At 42.3% G+C, this 12,727-nt stretch overlaps 2 protein-coding genes across 2 annotated transcripts in view; one reads left to right on the top strand and one right to left on the bottom strand.

Moving 5' to 3' along the window:
• Positions 1-12,727, bottom strand: part of aifm2 (AIF family member 2) — a 66,812-nt gene that overhangs the window by 33,731 nt on the left and 20,354 nt on the right. The gene's annotated exons all lie outside the window — the stretch shown is intronic.
• On the top strand, positions 6,721-11,057 carry LOC142933165 (protein NLRC3-like). Its single transcript, XM_076077300.1, has 4 exons — positions 6,721-6,848; positions 8,630-8,708; positions 8,864-9,092; positions 9,256-11,057. Exons 1-4 carry the CDS (start codon positions 6,781-6,783, stop codon positions 11,055-11,057), a joined length of 2,178 nt encoding a protein of 725 aa, XP_075933415.1. The 5' UTR covers positions 6,721-6,780.

Raw genomic sequence — 12,727 nt, 5'->3', positions numbered from 1 at the left:
ATGTCACAATAATATGAGCTGTGTGAAGAGTTTATATATTTGTATTCTATCTTTAGTTACTGTAAATTACATCATGGGTCTGTTTTACTGTCTGAAGCAGCAGACTGAACATTTTAGATAAAGTTGTTGATTCAAATGCTGACTGGAGCTCTTTAGACAAACTGTGAGATGATCTCAGGTTCAACATGACACATGTCCTGCTGTATCCATGGCAACGATTGAAGTCCTTGTGTTAACCCTGTGGACCCAGCAGTGTGACGGTGTTATTAACAGAGAGCACTTGAACACATCACAGAGTGACAGGAGTCTGGGAGGGCTCAGTGTTCAGGTCCAGAGGGTGGAGGTTTATGTTTCTACATCAGCTGCTGAGCTCCCCCTGGTGGTCAGTGAGGTTTACACTCAGTCAACAGACTTCACGTTCAGCTGGGATTCATTTAGAGAAATTACTTTTTTAACATTGTTTTACAGATGAACATCTCTTCCAATGTTATGAGTTGATCTTTCTCCAATTAGCCTTTTTTTCTTGTTTGAATCACTGTAAACTGAATATTTTTAGGTTTTGAACTGTTTCAAGACGTTATCTTGAGCTCTGAGAAATTATCATGGATAATCATTTGTACGTTCAACTGTTAATCTACAATAATATAATAGTTTGTTGTAGATGTGCATCTCTGTGTCTGGCATTAGCTTCTTGGTGCAGTGTGAACCCTGTTGATTAAACATCATCAGCTCAAATCCCAGCCGTGCTAGAAGATGCTACGTGTCACATAATTACAGCTTCTTTATTCATAATCTTCAGATTCCCAGCACTCACACACATTCTTCAGGATTTCAAATAAAACGTTGCTGTATTGATCCTTTTCTTATTGATAGCTGCTAGTTTTTCCAACAGCTGCTGAGAATGAAGACTAAAAACTGAATTACCTTCCCTGCTGGTCTTCCTCTATGTGCCAGGATCCATCAGAGACCAGAGTCCCCTGGACCTGAACCTGAACCCAGCTGTGTGTCCCCTGAGACCAACCAGTCACACAAACATGGCATCGATTTTAAAGGACGAAAAGTCTCTGCTGCAGAGTAAGTACAAATTAAATGTAAAATGTACCTAATAGCTGTATAACTGGTCTTCTACTGCTGCTGATATACTCTGCAAAGAAATGTGAGCAGGTCATGATACTGCTATTTGTTCTGAAAAATAACGAGAAGTAGAAAAACTAGAACTACATCAGTGATCAGTCACTTCCTGGATAAAACAGGAAGTGATTTATTACCTAATATGTCTCCAAACTACAACCACGACAGTGTGTTTGAGTTTAGACAATCAATGAGGGACAGAGTTTATTACAGTCCACAGTGATTTACAATCAGAGCAGTCAAACTGAACAAGAACTTCAGGTAGATGTCATGAAAAAATGAAGGTACATTCTTCTCAAATAAACAACTGAAACTGTGTTAGAAAGCTACATTTTTATATTTTAAAGAAATGAGATGTGTGTCAGGTGTGTGAAGGTGTTGTGTGACAGATGGCTCTCAGATCGTGGTGGAAGATGTTCAGTGACTCTGGTGTCCTGACTTCAGTAGTTCATTCCACCACTGTTGGACCAAAACAGAAAAGAGTGATGATCGAGATGAGAGACCACAGGGTCCTCTGAGGGACAGGGCGGCCAAACGTCCAGAGGTAGAGGAGGAGTGTAGGGTTGGACCATGGCTAGTAAGTAGGAAGGACCAGTTCCCTTCACTTCCCCATAGACCAGCACCAGAGTCTGGAGCTGATGTGAGCTGAGGCTGGGAGCCAGTTTAAAGAAGCTGTGTAGGAGAACATGGATGTTTGTTTATCAGACAGGAGTGGACCAAACCACATACATGAGTGATGTGACAGTTCAACAGTCTTAAGTCTTAAGACATCTGACTAACAACACACCGGTTCAAAAAATCTGCACGAAATACAACAAGTATCCCATGTTGAATAAACATAAGCAAGACATGTTTCAAAAAAGGCTCACAATGTTACAGAAATGTGTGATGACTGCATCAATTTGTGGTTATTCCTGGGCAGATAACAGAAGTTATCGGTTTGAGAGAACCGTTCATTCAGTATCGTTCAGCCATCGTAGCGACCAGGCCGTCTCCACTACACTCAATGTTGTCTTTGTTCAAGACAATGATTCCCGCTCACTCATTGGTTGTCCCTCTTCCTATGTTTTGAGCGACTGCTCCACTGTATCAGCGAGTGGGATGGGAATCTGGCATCAGGATGCCAGCGCCCCCAGTTTTCCACTCCCAGCAATCGCATCAGCCAGCCTTAGCAGGGTAACTTGGACGAAGTGCCAAGATCGGACTCGCCTTCTGGCACATCACTCTTGGAATATTTCTCACTTGAACTACGTCTCTGGCTCAACGTTCTCACTAACTGGAACTGGATCACCTTTTCTAAGATGATCAACCCACTTACCCACATGAATATGGTCCGTACAGTGAAGCCGCACCTTCTGTTGGTTTTTGGGGGGTTTTCATGACGGAAGATGGATCAAAGCAGAACGGCTCCAGGAGCTTTCGAGTGAATACCAAGTCGAGGAAACAAATTCAAATTCAGCGATTTTGATTACAAAAATGCTTGAAATGATGGGAATCATACAGAAATTACATTTATAGCACAGATCAGCAAATAAATATTAATTGTTATTTTATTTTATCATTATTTGTTTTTTACTTTTCATGATGACAGGTGCCTCCCCTGACCGCACGTCCCTGGTTGACACTTGTATTATATGTAATTTCTTTCCATAGAATAGCTCATGTATTTCACGTATGTGTAGAACATATTGTTAGGTTTTTAAGAACAAAAGGATGAAGAAGCCTGCAGGCCGCAGGTACTCTTCTGCTGCGAGCTTCTTACTGCGCACGCGCATCAGAAGAATGAGCTGGACCCGGTCCAAAATTAAAACAATATTTAATGTACTACACAAAGTTCACTTACAAACTGAATTAACTATCAATAGTAATGTTCTCGAGAGCAGAGACCACATACACGCATCTCCTCACAGTCCGGCGCGGCCAGTTAGCTGAAAATGAGAGCTGCAGTGATCTGAGGTAAACTCCCTAAAACATCGTCTTTTGTATCCCCTGAGAGTCGGAAAGTGTCCGACACTGTCATAAAACGTGTGAATGACCCTCCGTGGCGATTAGTGATTGGCTTCATTTGAATTCTGCCCCCTCCCATTATCGATCCCTTAGCAAAACATCTTGAACTCCTCCTCTCTGTCCTGCTGGTCAGCTTGGCATTTGACCGTCCCACTGGCCCCATCCTCCATCGATGAGGTCGCCTCCATTTGCTGCTGCATGTCTGACACCTCACTCAGAATCCCTATCTGACCCTCAAGACTATTCTTAGTGTTTTAATACCTACAGTGACTATACTTCTATGATTTAATACATTCAATGAGTTAATATACTGTAACATATAATATCCTCTATAAGTAAGACTATTGTAAACCTATAATACATTCCATATGGAAACATATTGTGACTAACATATTTATTATTGTAACACTTCTACTCACCACTAGGGGTGTTATTAAATCCTACTAATAATGCGTTTAATACTGAAATTCTCCACAATATTCAGTCTTGCTGATTTGACAGAAACCGCAGTGAAAAAGCACAGAGGGGAGGCACACAGTACCTCTGCCTCAATGAAGGGGGCGTAAGAGAGCCCACGGGTCGGGTTATGCTCGTAGTTCCGTTACTCTTCTTCTACACTTCTCTTCTTCGTTTTATATTTTGCTTTGACCGCAAACATTTAAGATTAAATATCTAAACTTAAACAATTCTCAAAAAACAGGGAAATGTGACCAAATCAACAGCAATCCAACGTCGGACAGGTAAAGTAAGCTTGTCTGTGTTTGTTGTTCTCTTTATAAATCCGTGGTTGTTACACAGATTATCGCGGGATCTCGCGATTTTTGCTCCGCTTCTGAAACAGGTTGGTGGGGCAGGTCGCAGATCGCGGCACACACGCTCCTGGTGCATTCAAATATGTTCCGTACCTATGTGTGTGTAAATAATGCTGATATGAAAAGCAACCAGTAGTCAATGTGCAAGCTGCCAATTGAATGGTGATTTAAGATACTCTATTTTGGGTTCATATATTTGTAAATCTGACTCTGAAAGATCGAGTCAGTGCCTCACCAGCCACGAACCTCACCGCACGTCACTGCATACAAGAGTATAGTCTTCCTGACTGAACTTACGCTAGAGCTTCATATGTTTGGCACTACCTGCAGGGGTTCTGGTGGTAGAGTGCAGTTCGATGAAGAGTCAGTGGTTTAAAAGAGTTGCCTGTTGGATGTTTGTACTTATATGTCGCAGCCTTTGTTGGTAACTAGGCTGTTGCTTTGCAGATGACTCCAGAAATACCCTCATTAAAGCAAAAGCCCCAGATTGCTAATCGCAATTGCAATCAGGGAACATAGTGCGGGGCTCAAGTGGGGTGGCAGGTCGACAGTATTAAGTCTTAGCCTGGCATTGGTATAAAATTACAAAACTCCATGTATCACATCAGATTGTGGAGATCAGCGCCTTTAAGCACGTTCGTGCGTCACACATATCTACCAGTCAGGCTCCCCGGCTCCAAGTCAAACTGCTACAAGATGTGACTCGAATAGTTTTAGTTATTGTGTCTCATTGTAATGACAACAAGTCACCATAAAGAAGCTGTGTCTTCTTCATCATTAAAGACATGTTTCAATGGCAACAACATAACTTTCACTGTCCAATAAAAACAGTGAAAGCAGAAAGAGAAGTTGTGTATATTCAGTAAATCTCAGTGTTTCTATCAGTTCACAGCAGCAGAGAGAAAAGTTTCCTGTACCCAGCTGTGTGTCCATGAAGAGTGATCGGTCTACAGGTCGTCTGATTGACTTCAAAGATGGACGCCATTCTTATGACCCAGAGTAAGTTCTTAAAACCAATGAAACCAATGATGAACTGTTCTGATTCTCAGTTCTGAAACACAGAATTGGTCTTGCATTGTTTACAGTGTTGTTTTCATGATGATCAATCATGACATAACTCAATATATTTAACTAACCGGTCTGTATGTGTTTGTGTGTAAGTCATTAACTGTAAACAGTTTCTGGTGCAAACACAATGTGAGCTAATTCCTCCACAGAGTCGACCAGGAGAGGTCATATTTTCAGATAGCTGCAGATTTCTGGAGACAGAGGAATGGGACTAGCTGCAAATGTCTTTAGAAAAGCTTCAGTGCTCTGGGGACTAGCTGAAGTTGTCTGGGAAATAGCTCCAGAGTTTTGGTTTCGAGGTTGTTATGGAATATTTCTTATGACTAGTCGGGAGAAGAAAGTGAAGGTTTTCTATCAATATAAAGTAAACAGAGTTTTGATGAACGATCAAAGTTTGTAAAGTCAATTCATTTGCTTGCAAGCAAAGAGAACAGTCTCACAGACACATTGCAGTGATCTGTAAGAGTGATCTATCTAACAGTCACAATGCATTGACATTTATGCTCAGCCAGCTTCCTGTTATCTGCTTAGCTAACAAGAATACACAAAGAACACAATAAAAGGCAGGTCATCCTTCGAGCCTTAGTATACTTCATTTAAGACAGTCAGGAAGATGCTTTATCTCGTGTTTGCAAATCCCTTTGTTCACAGTTTGCCTTACAATAAACAGTTTAAACTCACAGCAGATGCTTCCTTTGAAGCCACTGTGACATTGTTAAAATGACCATTGCAGAGACAGAATAGACATTCTTTACCCTCACACATCATATATGCATGCAAAGGTTTACGCCTTTACAACTTCAGATAACGCGTCACAAAGGAAGTTAAAAGTATTTCAAACAGAGGATCTCTGTTAATCAAAGCATCTCTGTGTCTCTGTCTTACGAAGAAGAAAGAAACAGTGCACAATGATAACAGATAACAAGACACCTGGATACTAAACTAATTAAAGTCATCTACTGAAACTACAGTTTGGTGTCTGCACTTTTAGGACTTACATTCTTTAAACCTTCACATGAGACTATGACATATTTTCCCATTACAAGGTATGAGGAGTAGTTTCAGGAGAGTAATTACCAGGTTCAGAGGTCTGGGGACTAGCTGCAGGGGTTTGGGGACTACATTCAGAGGCCTGACAACAAGTTATCAAGGTATGCAGACTTGTGGCAGTTCAATCAGGAGAGACAAGTTAGATGAAGAAAAGATAATTGTTTTTTATTAACCGATGATATGTGATGATAAAGTTTTGACAGAGTCTTTGGCGCTTGGACTCTACAGGGAGATTTGTAATCGAGGGGCGTCTGCCATTAGCAGCAGCAATATACTGGTTTAGTGTCATTCTTTCACACTGGGAGCTGCCCAGTACAAACTCTGACACTGAGACTGGAGCAGCTGGAGGTTCTGGGTGCCTTGCTCCAGTGCACTTCAGCAGTGTACAGTGAGGGAGGGAGAGCTACATGGAGGGCTTGGTGAGAGCTGTTGGGACTAAACCAAACTGACTGGTGAAGAAAACAGTGAACTGAAAGACTGAGCTGTTGATTCTCAGTGGGATCAGCAGGACTAGTAAACCTTAACCACTACAGGGACTCATCTGATCCACATCCAGATATCACTTCATGGACCTTTACCTTGTGTTTGTCTCTGTGTGGACAAACACAATGTGAGCTGATTCTTCATGATTGAATGATGATGATAAAATGTCAGTGTTTCTATCAGTTCACAGCAGCAGAGAGAAAAGTATCCTGTACCCAGCTGTGTGTCCATGAAGAGTGATCGGTCTAAAGGTTCTCCGATTAACTTCAAAGATGGACGCCGTTCTTATGACCCAGAGTAAGTTCTTAAAACAGATGAAACAGATGACTAGCTGTTACACAGATACCAATTTGGTCGTCTATCATTTATAGTCTTTGATCTGTCATTATGATCTCATTTCTCATTATGATCATTTCATGACGCAATATCTTTAACTACTTGTTGTAAATTTTACATCAGGCAGGAAGTAGCATTCTGGACATAATCCTAAATCTAGTTGCAGAGGTCTGGAGACTAGAAAGACGAGGAGGAGGAAGTCTCCCCAATGGTGCTGTGGCCAAACCAAATACCAGTGGTGGGCCGTCAGGGCCTGCAAGGCCTTCTCTGCTGGCCTAAACAGAATCACAAAGCTATATCTATTTTATAATTTAATATTTTTTTCTTAAAAAAAAATTACATGTATTATAATTCATAAAAATATTTTTCCCATTATCTTATTTTCTCATTGCACAGCTACTGTCTTCCTCAGTTGCTCTGCTTCCAGTGCAGCTTGTTTTAAGTAGAGCTTTTATCCAATCAGATGTCACCTCTGTGTCTCTAGGTAAGAACAGAGGCCCGAGGCCTGCAGACTCACAAGTGCATCCATGTGCAGTTTAAGTGAATGGGGACGATATTGTTGATTGTCATAGTGTTCAACCAATCAGATCTTTAGTTTGACATGTTGGGCGTATTCTTTGACGTGTCAGAGCCTTCTAGCTGGCCTACAAGTATGTCAGCATTACCTGCATCTCAGTGTCCATTTGCAGCTCTGCAGTGAGGTACAGCACGTGCTGTGATTGGTCAGTGGGCGAGCACGTGACTATCGTGAAACGAAACTTAACAGCAGAGGCTTAGTCGGCGTTGTGGATCACATCACGTGATGCAGCTCAGCCAATCAAATATGGGCATTCTGACCTGTTTCCTGACTCGAGTGAGATGTACCACACACCGTGACACACGGGGGCTGAGACGAGGAAAGACATTGCAGAGCAGTACGTTCAATGTTTTAGTTGTGAAAGTAAAATCATAAGACGTTCTCTTTGAGCCGCGGCTTGTCGTTAAGGTTTGATGATGGGTCCCACAGCCAGACCAGCTGAGATCCACTGTCCTACATGAGCGTAGAAAACATATTTTCATGGATTTAAGCTTCTGCATTTTCCAAATGCTCTAGTATTATTTAAATGTATTGTAAGCCTCGTACCGTACCGTTTAATATGAATACGTACATAGTTACAGCCTTAGAAACGAATAATAGCTGTGGCGCCATCATGTGGTTATAAGGTGCTATTTCAGCCGCAGGACAGCAGTGAAGGCCTAGGTATAAAATGCATGGCCCGCCACTGCCAAATACAGACCCTTTGTTTCAAGTGATGTGGCAGATCAACAGTATTAAGTCTTGTTACATCTGACTAACAACACAATGGTAGAATAGAAACTACACCAAATGTGAAAAAGTATCACATCATATGTGATTATAGTTGTTTCTAGTTGTAGTATCTCGTGGTGGAAGGTATTAGAAAGTACATCGGTATGAATTTGCCATGCGATATACATTACATTACAATCATTTAGCAGACGCTTTTATCCAAAGCGACTTACAATAAGTGTATTCAACATCGGACATCATTTTTGACTATACCTATACTATAAAATACCTTTTACTGTCCAATAAAAGCAGTAAAAGCAGAGATAACAATCTGTTTTGCATCTGGTTTCCATTATGATTAATCATGACAGAACACACCATCTTTAACTAACTGTTGTATTTGTGTTAATGGTACAAACATAATGTGAGATGATTGTTCATGATTCCTCCACAGAGAGGACCAGGAGAGCTCAGAGGTTCCAAGAGCTCAGTCTGCCCAGCAGCATCAAACACATCTGGACTCCATATTTATGGTCTGTACATGTACAACTACTTTTACATCTATTCTGTTCACAATCATCTCCATGCTGCACGTTGTAGACCAGTGGATTGTCAGTCTGTCCAACATGGATCTGATGTTTGGTTCCATGGTTTTAGTTTGTGTCATTCATAGAATATTCTGTTCCAGCTGCTGGAGGACAACATAGTCACTTTTGTGAAGAACGAGCTGAAGAAGATCCAGAAGGTTGTGAGTTCAGATTACCCAGTATGCTTAGAGAGTCAGAGGGAGGATGAGGAGGTGCTGGACGGTGAGGATGAAGAGCAGAGGAGGAGCAGCAGAGAGGCATTTGTGAAGATCACACTGCACTTCCTGAGGAGAATGAAGCAGGAGGAGCTGGCTGACTGTCTGCAGAGCAGTAAGAGGATTTCTCTAAAGATGTAACATGCTGGATGAATGGGACGTTTACAAATGTCTCAAGATATGGACCAAAATATATTCATAGACTCATTCTTTGAGAAAATGACATGTTGAAATATATTCTTTGACTCATTGATCTTCTTTGTTGTGTGTTCATTCAGGACTTCTTGCTCCAGTTTGTCAGCGTGAACTCAAATCTAACCTGAAGAAGAAGTTCCAGTGTGTGTTTGAGGGGATCGCTAAAGCAGGAAACCCAACCCTTCTGAATCAGATCTACACAGAGCTCTACATCACAGAGGGAGGGACTGCAGAGGTCAATTATGAACATGAGGTCAGACAGATTGAAACAGCATCCAGGAAACCATACAGACCAGAAACAACCATCAAACAAGAAGACATCTTTAAAGCCTCACCTGGAAGAGAGGAACCAATCAGAACAGTGATGACAAAGGGAGTGGCTGGCATTGGGAAAACAGTCTTAACACAGAAGTTCACTCTGGACTGGGCTGAAGACAAAGACCACCAGGACATACAGTTCACATTTCCATTCACTTTCAGAGAGCTGAATGTGCTGAAAGAGAAACAGTACAGCTTGGTGGAACTTGTTCATCACTTCTTCAGTGCAACCAAAGAAGCAGGAATCTGCAGGTTTGAAGAGTTCCTGGTTCTGTTCATCTTTGACGGTCTGGATGAGTGTCGACTTCCTCTGGACTTCCACAACAATGAGATCCTGACTGATGTTACAGAGTCCACCTCAGTGGATGTGCTGCTGACAAACCTCTTCAGGGGGAAACTGCTTCCCTCTGCTCGCCTCTGGATAACCACACGACCTGCAGCAGCCAATCAGATCCCTCCTGAGTGTGTTGACATGGTGACAGAGGTCAGAGGGTTCACTGACCCACAGAAGGAGGAGTACTTCAGGAAGAGATTCAGAGATGAGGAGCAGGCCAGCAGGATCATCTCCCACATCAAGACCTCACGAAGCCTCCAAATCATGTGCCACATCCCAGTCTTCTGCTGGATCACTGCTACAGTTCTGGAGGATGTGTTGAAGACCAGAGAGGGAGGAGAGCTGCCCAAGACCCTGACTGAGATGTACATCCACTTCCTGGTGGTTCAGTCCAAACTGAAGAAGGTCAAGTATGATGGAGGAGCTGAGACAGATCCACACTGGAGTCCAGAGAGCAGGAAGATGACTGAGTCTCTGGGAAAACTGGCTTACGATCAGCTGCAGAAAGGCAACCTGATCTTCTATGAATCTGACCTGACAGAGTGTGGCATCGATATCAGAGCAGCCTCAGTGTACTCAGGAGTGTTCACACAGATCTTTAGAGAGGAGAGAGGACTGTACCAGGACAAGGTGTTCTGCTTCGTCCATCTGAGTGTTCAGGAGTTTCTGGCTGCTCTTCATGTCCATCTGACCTTCTTCAACTCTGGTGTCAATCTGCTGTCAGAAGAACAAACAACCTCCTGGTGGTCTGAAGTGTTCAGTGGCAAATCAACACGTCTCTACCAGAGTGCTGTTGACAAGGCCTTACAGAGTACAAATGGACACCTGGACTTGTTCCTCCGCTTCCTCCTGGGTATTTCACTGGAGTCCAATCAGACTCTCCTACAAGGTCTGCTGACACAGACAGGAAGTAGCTCACAGACCAATCAGAAAACAGTCCAGTACATCAAGAAGAAGATCAGTGAGAATGTGTCTCCAGAGAAAAGCATCAATCTGTTCCACTGTCTGAATGAACTGAATGATGGTTCTCTGGTGGAGGAGATGCAACAGTCCCTGAGTTCAGGACGTCTCTCCACAGATGAACTGTCTCCTGCTCAGTGGTCAGCTCTGGTCTTCATCTTACTGTCATCAGAAAAAGATCTGGATGTGTTTGACCTGAAGAAATACTCTGCTTCAGAGGAGGCTCTTCTGAGGCTGCTGCCAGTGGTCAAAGCCTCCAACAAAGCTCTGTAAGTACAGAGAGAGTTAGATTCATATATCATAACTTAAATACTTTATATTTTCTACTTACTGCTTATTTTTTCTTCATCATTGTCTCTTCAGACTGAGTGACTGTAACCTCTCAGAGAGAAGCTGTGAAGCTCTGTCGTCAGTACTCAGCTCCCAGTCCTCTAGTCTGAGAGAGCTGGACCTGAGTAACAACGACCTGCAGGATTCAGGAGTTAAGTTGATCTTTGCTGGACTGGAGAGTCCACACTGTGAACTGGAAACTCTCAGGTCAGAATTCAATTAACGTCCTTATTTATATTAATGGATAAACTTGTAACCTTCATAAGATTGTCTCTGCTTTCATGATTTCAATCAAATATTTAATTTGAATATATTTCTATCAACATATCTAATATTGTTTTTTTTCTCACTCTGCTTTTATAACTTGAAATTTCAGAGAGTAATGAGAAAGTTATCAGTAATGTTCAGAGTCATATTGTTGATAGACTTTAATGGGTGTTTGGTTGTGACTAGAAAACAATCAGTAACAATGTTAATGTAACCCCACAGTAGCCGACAGTATCTCAGTACTGGAGTAACTTTCCAGACCCCACAGTTCCCTCACATTATGAGACATGTATGTTGTTTTGTGTGTTTGCAGCCTGTCAGGCTGTCTGATCACAGAGGAAGGCTGTGCTTCTCTGGCCTCAGCTCTGAGCTCCAACCCCTCCCATCTGAGAGAGCTGGACCTGAGCTACAATCATCCAGGAGACTCAGGAGTGAAGCTGTTGTCTGCTGGACTGGATGATCCACACTGGAGACTGGAAACTCTCAGGTATGAGGAGACCTGCTGCAGCCACAGACAATCAGTCAGATAGAGGCAGAGCTGGAAACTTTTTTTCTGTCACACTGTCAGCCTGGTTAATATGACCCTGACACACCAAGCTGACCTCAAACTACCAGAGACTCATCAAACTGTTTGTGTCCCACAAATCAGACCATCAATACAGACAGAAGTAGTCAGGGAACAGTAGCCAAGATGAGCCAAAACAGGGAGGGAAGGTGAAGAAACTGTTGTTTTGCTGGAGCGTTGTCTTGTTTCAACATTAGAAAATAGGACAGTGGTGTATCCTGACACGTTGGGTTGACATGAGGCCTTGACTTGAGGCCTACCCTTCCGCTTAGCACTTACCTAGCATCTACTGTATTCATACTAGCTTATTGCACTTATTGTTTTTATATTAGCTTGTGGCACTTATTGCATTCCTTTGTTTCTGCACTGTACGTTGGCTCTGGTTTATGCTCTTAGATGCTTGTTTGAGGTAGGGACATGCACTTATTACTTCTGGTGACTAGTTGTTCTCTCGAAAACCGATGTTGAATACACTTATTGTAAGTCGCTTTGGATAAAAGCGTCTGCTAAATGACTGTAATGTAATGTAATGTAATGACATGCGTCAACGTCGTCCTGCTGCAGGTTTGTGGGCTTATATCAAACAATAGATTGATGTTTTGATGCTCGTCATCTGCCACCAGTATTTGTTGCCCTTTAGTCCAGAAATGATTGTGAAAAGACAAACATACAGAAACAATCTGTTTAAACCGTCTTGATAAATCATCACAATAGGAATGTTTTTCTGTTTTAAAGGAGTTCAGCTTTACCTGGTTTTGTTTTGTTTTGCACTGAAAGCCAG

The sequence above is a fragment of the Anarhichas minor genome, unplaced genomic scaffold, assembly GCF_050575085.1.
Source record: "Anarhichas minor isolate MPS153535 unplaced genomic scaffold, ASM5057508v1 ptg000058l, whole genome shotgun sequence".
Classification (NCBI taxonomy): domain Eukaryota; kingdom Metazoa; phylum Chordata; class Actinopteri; order Perciformes; family Anarhichadidae; genus Anarhichas; species Anarhichas minor.
The sequence above is the reverse complement of the archived record's forward strand: the minus strand, read 5'-3'. Positions and strand labels throughout refer to the sequence as shown.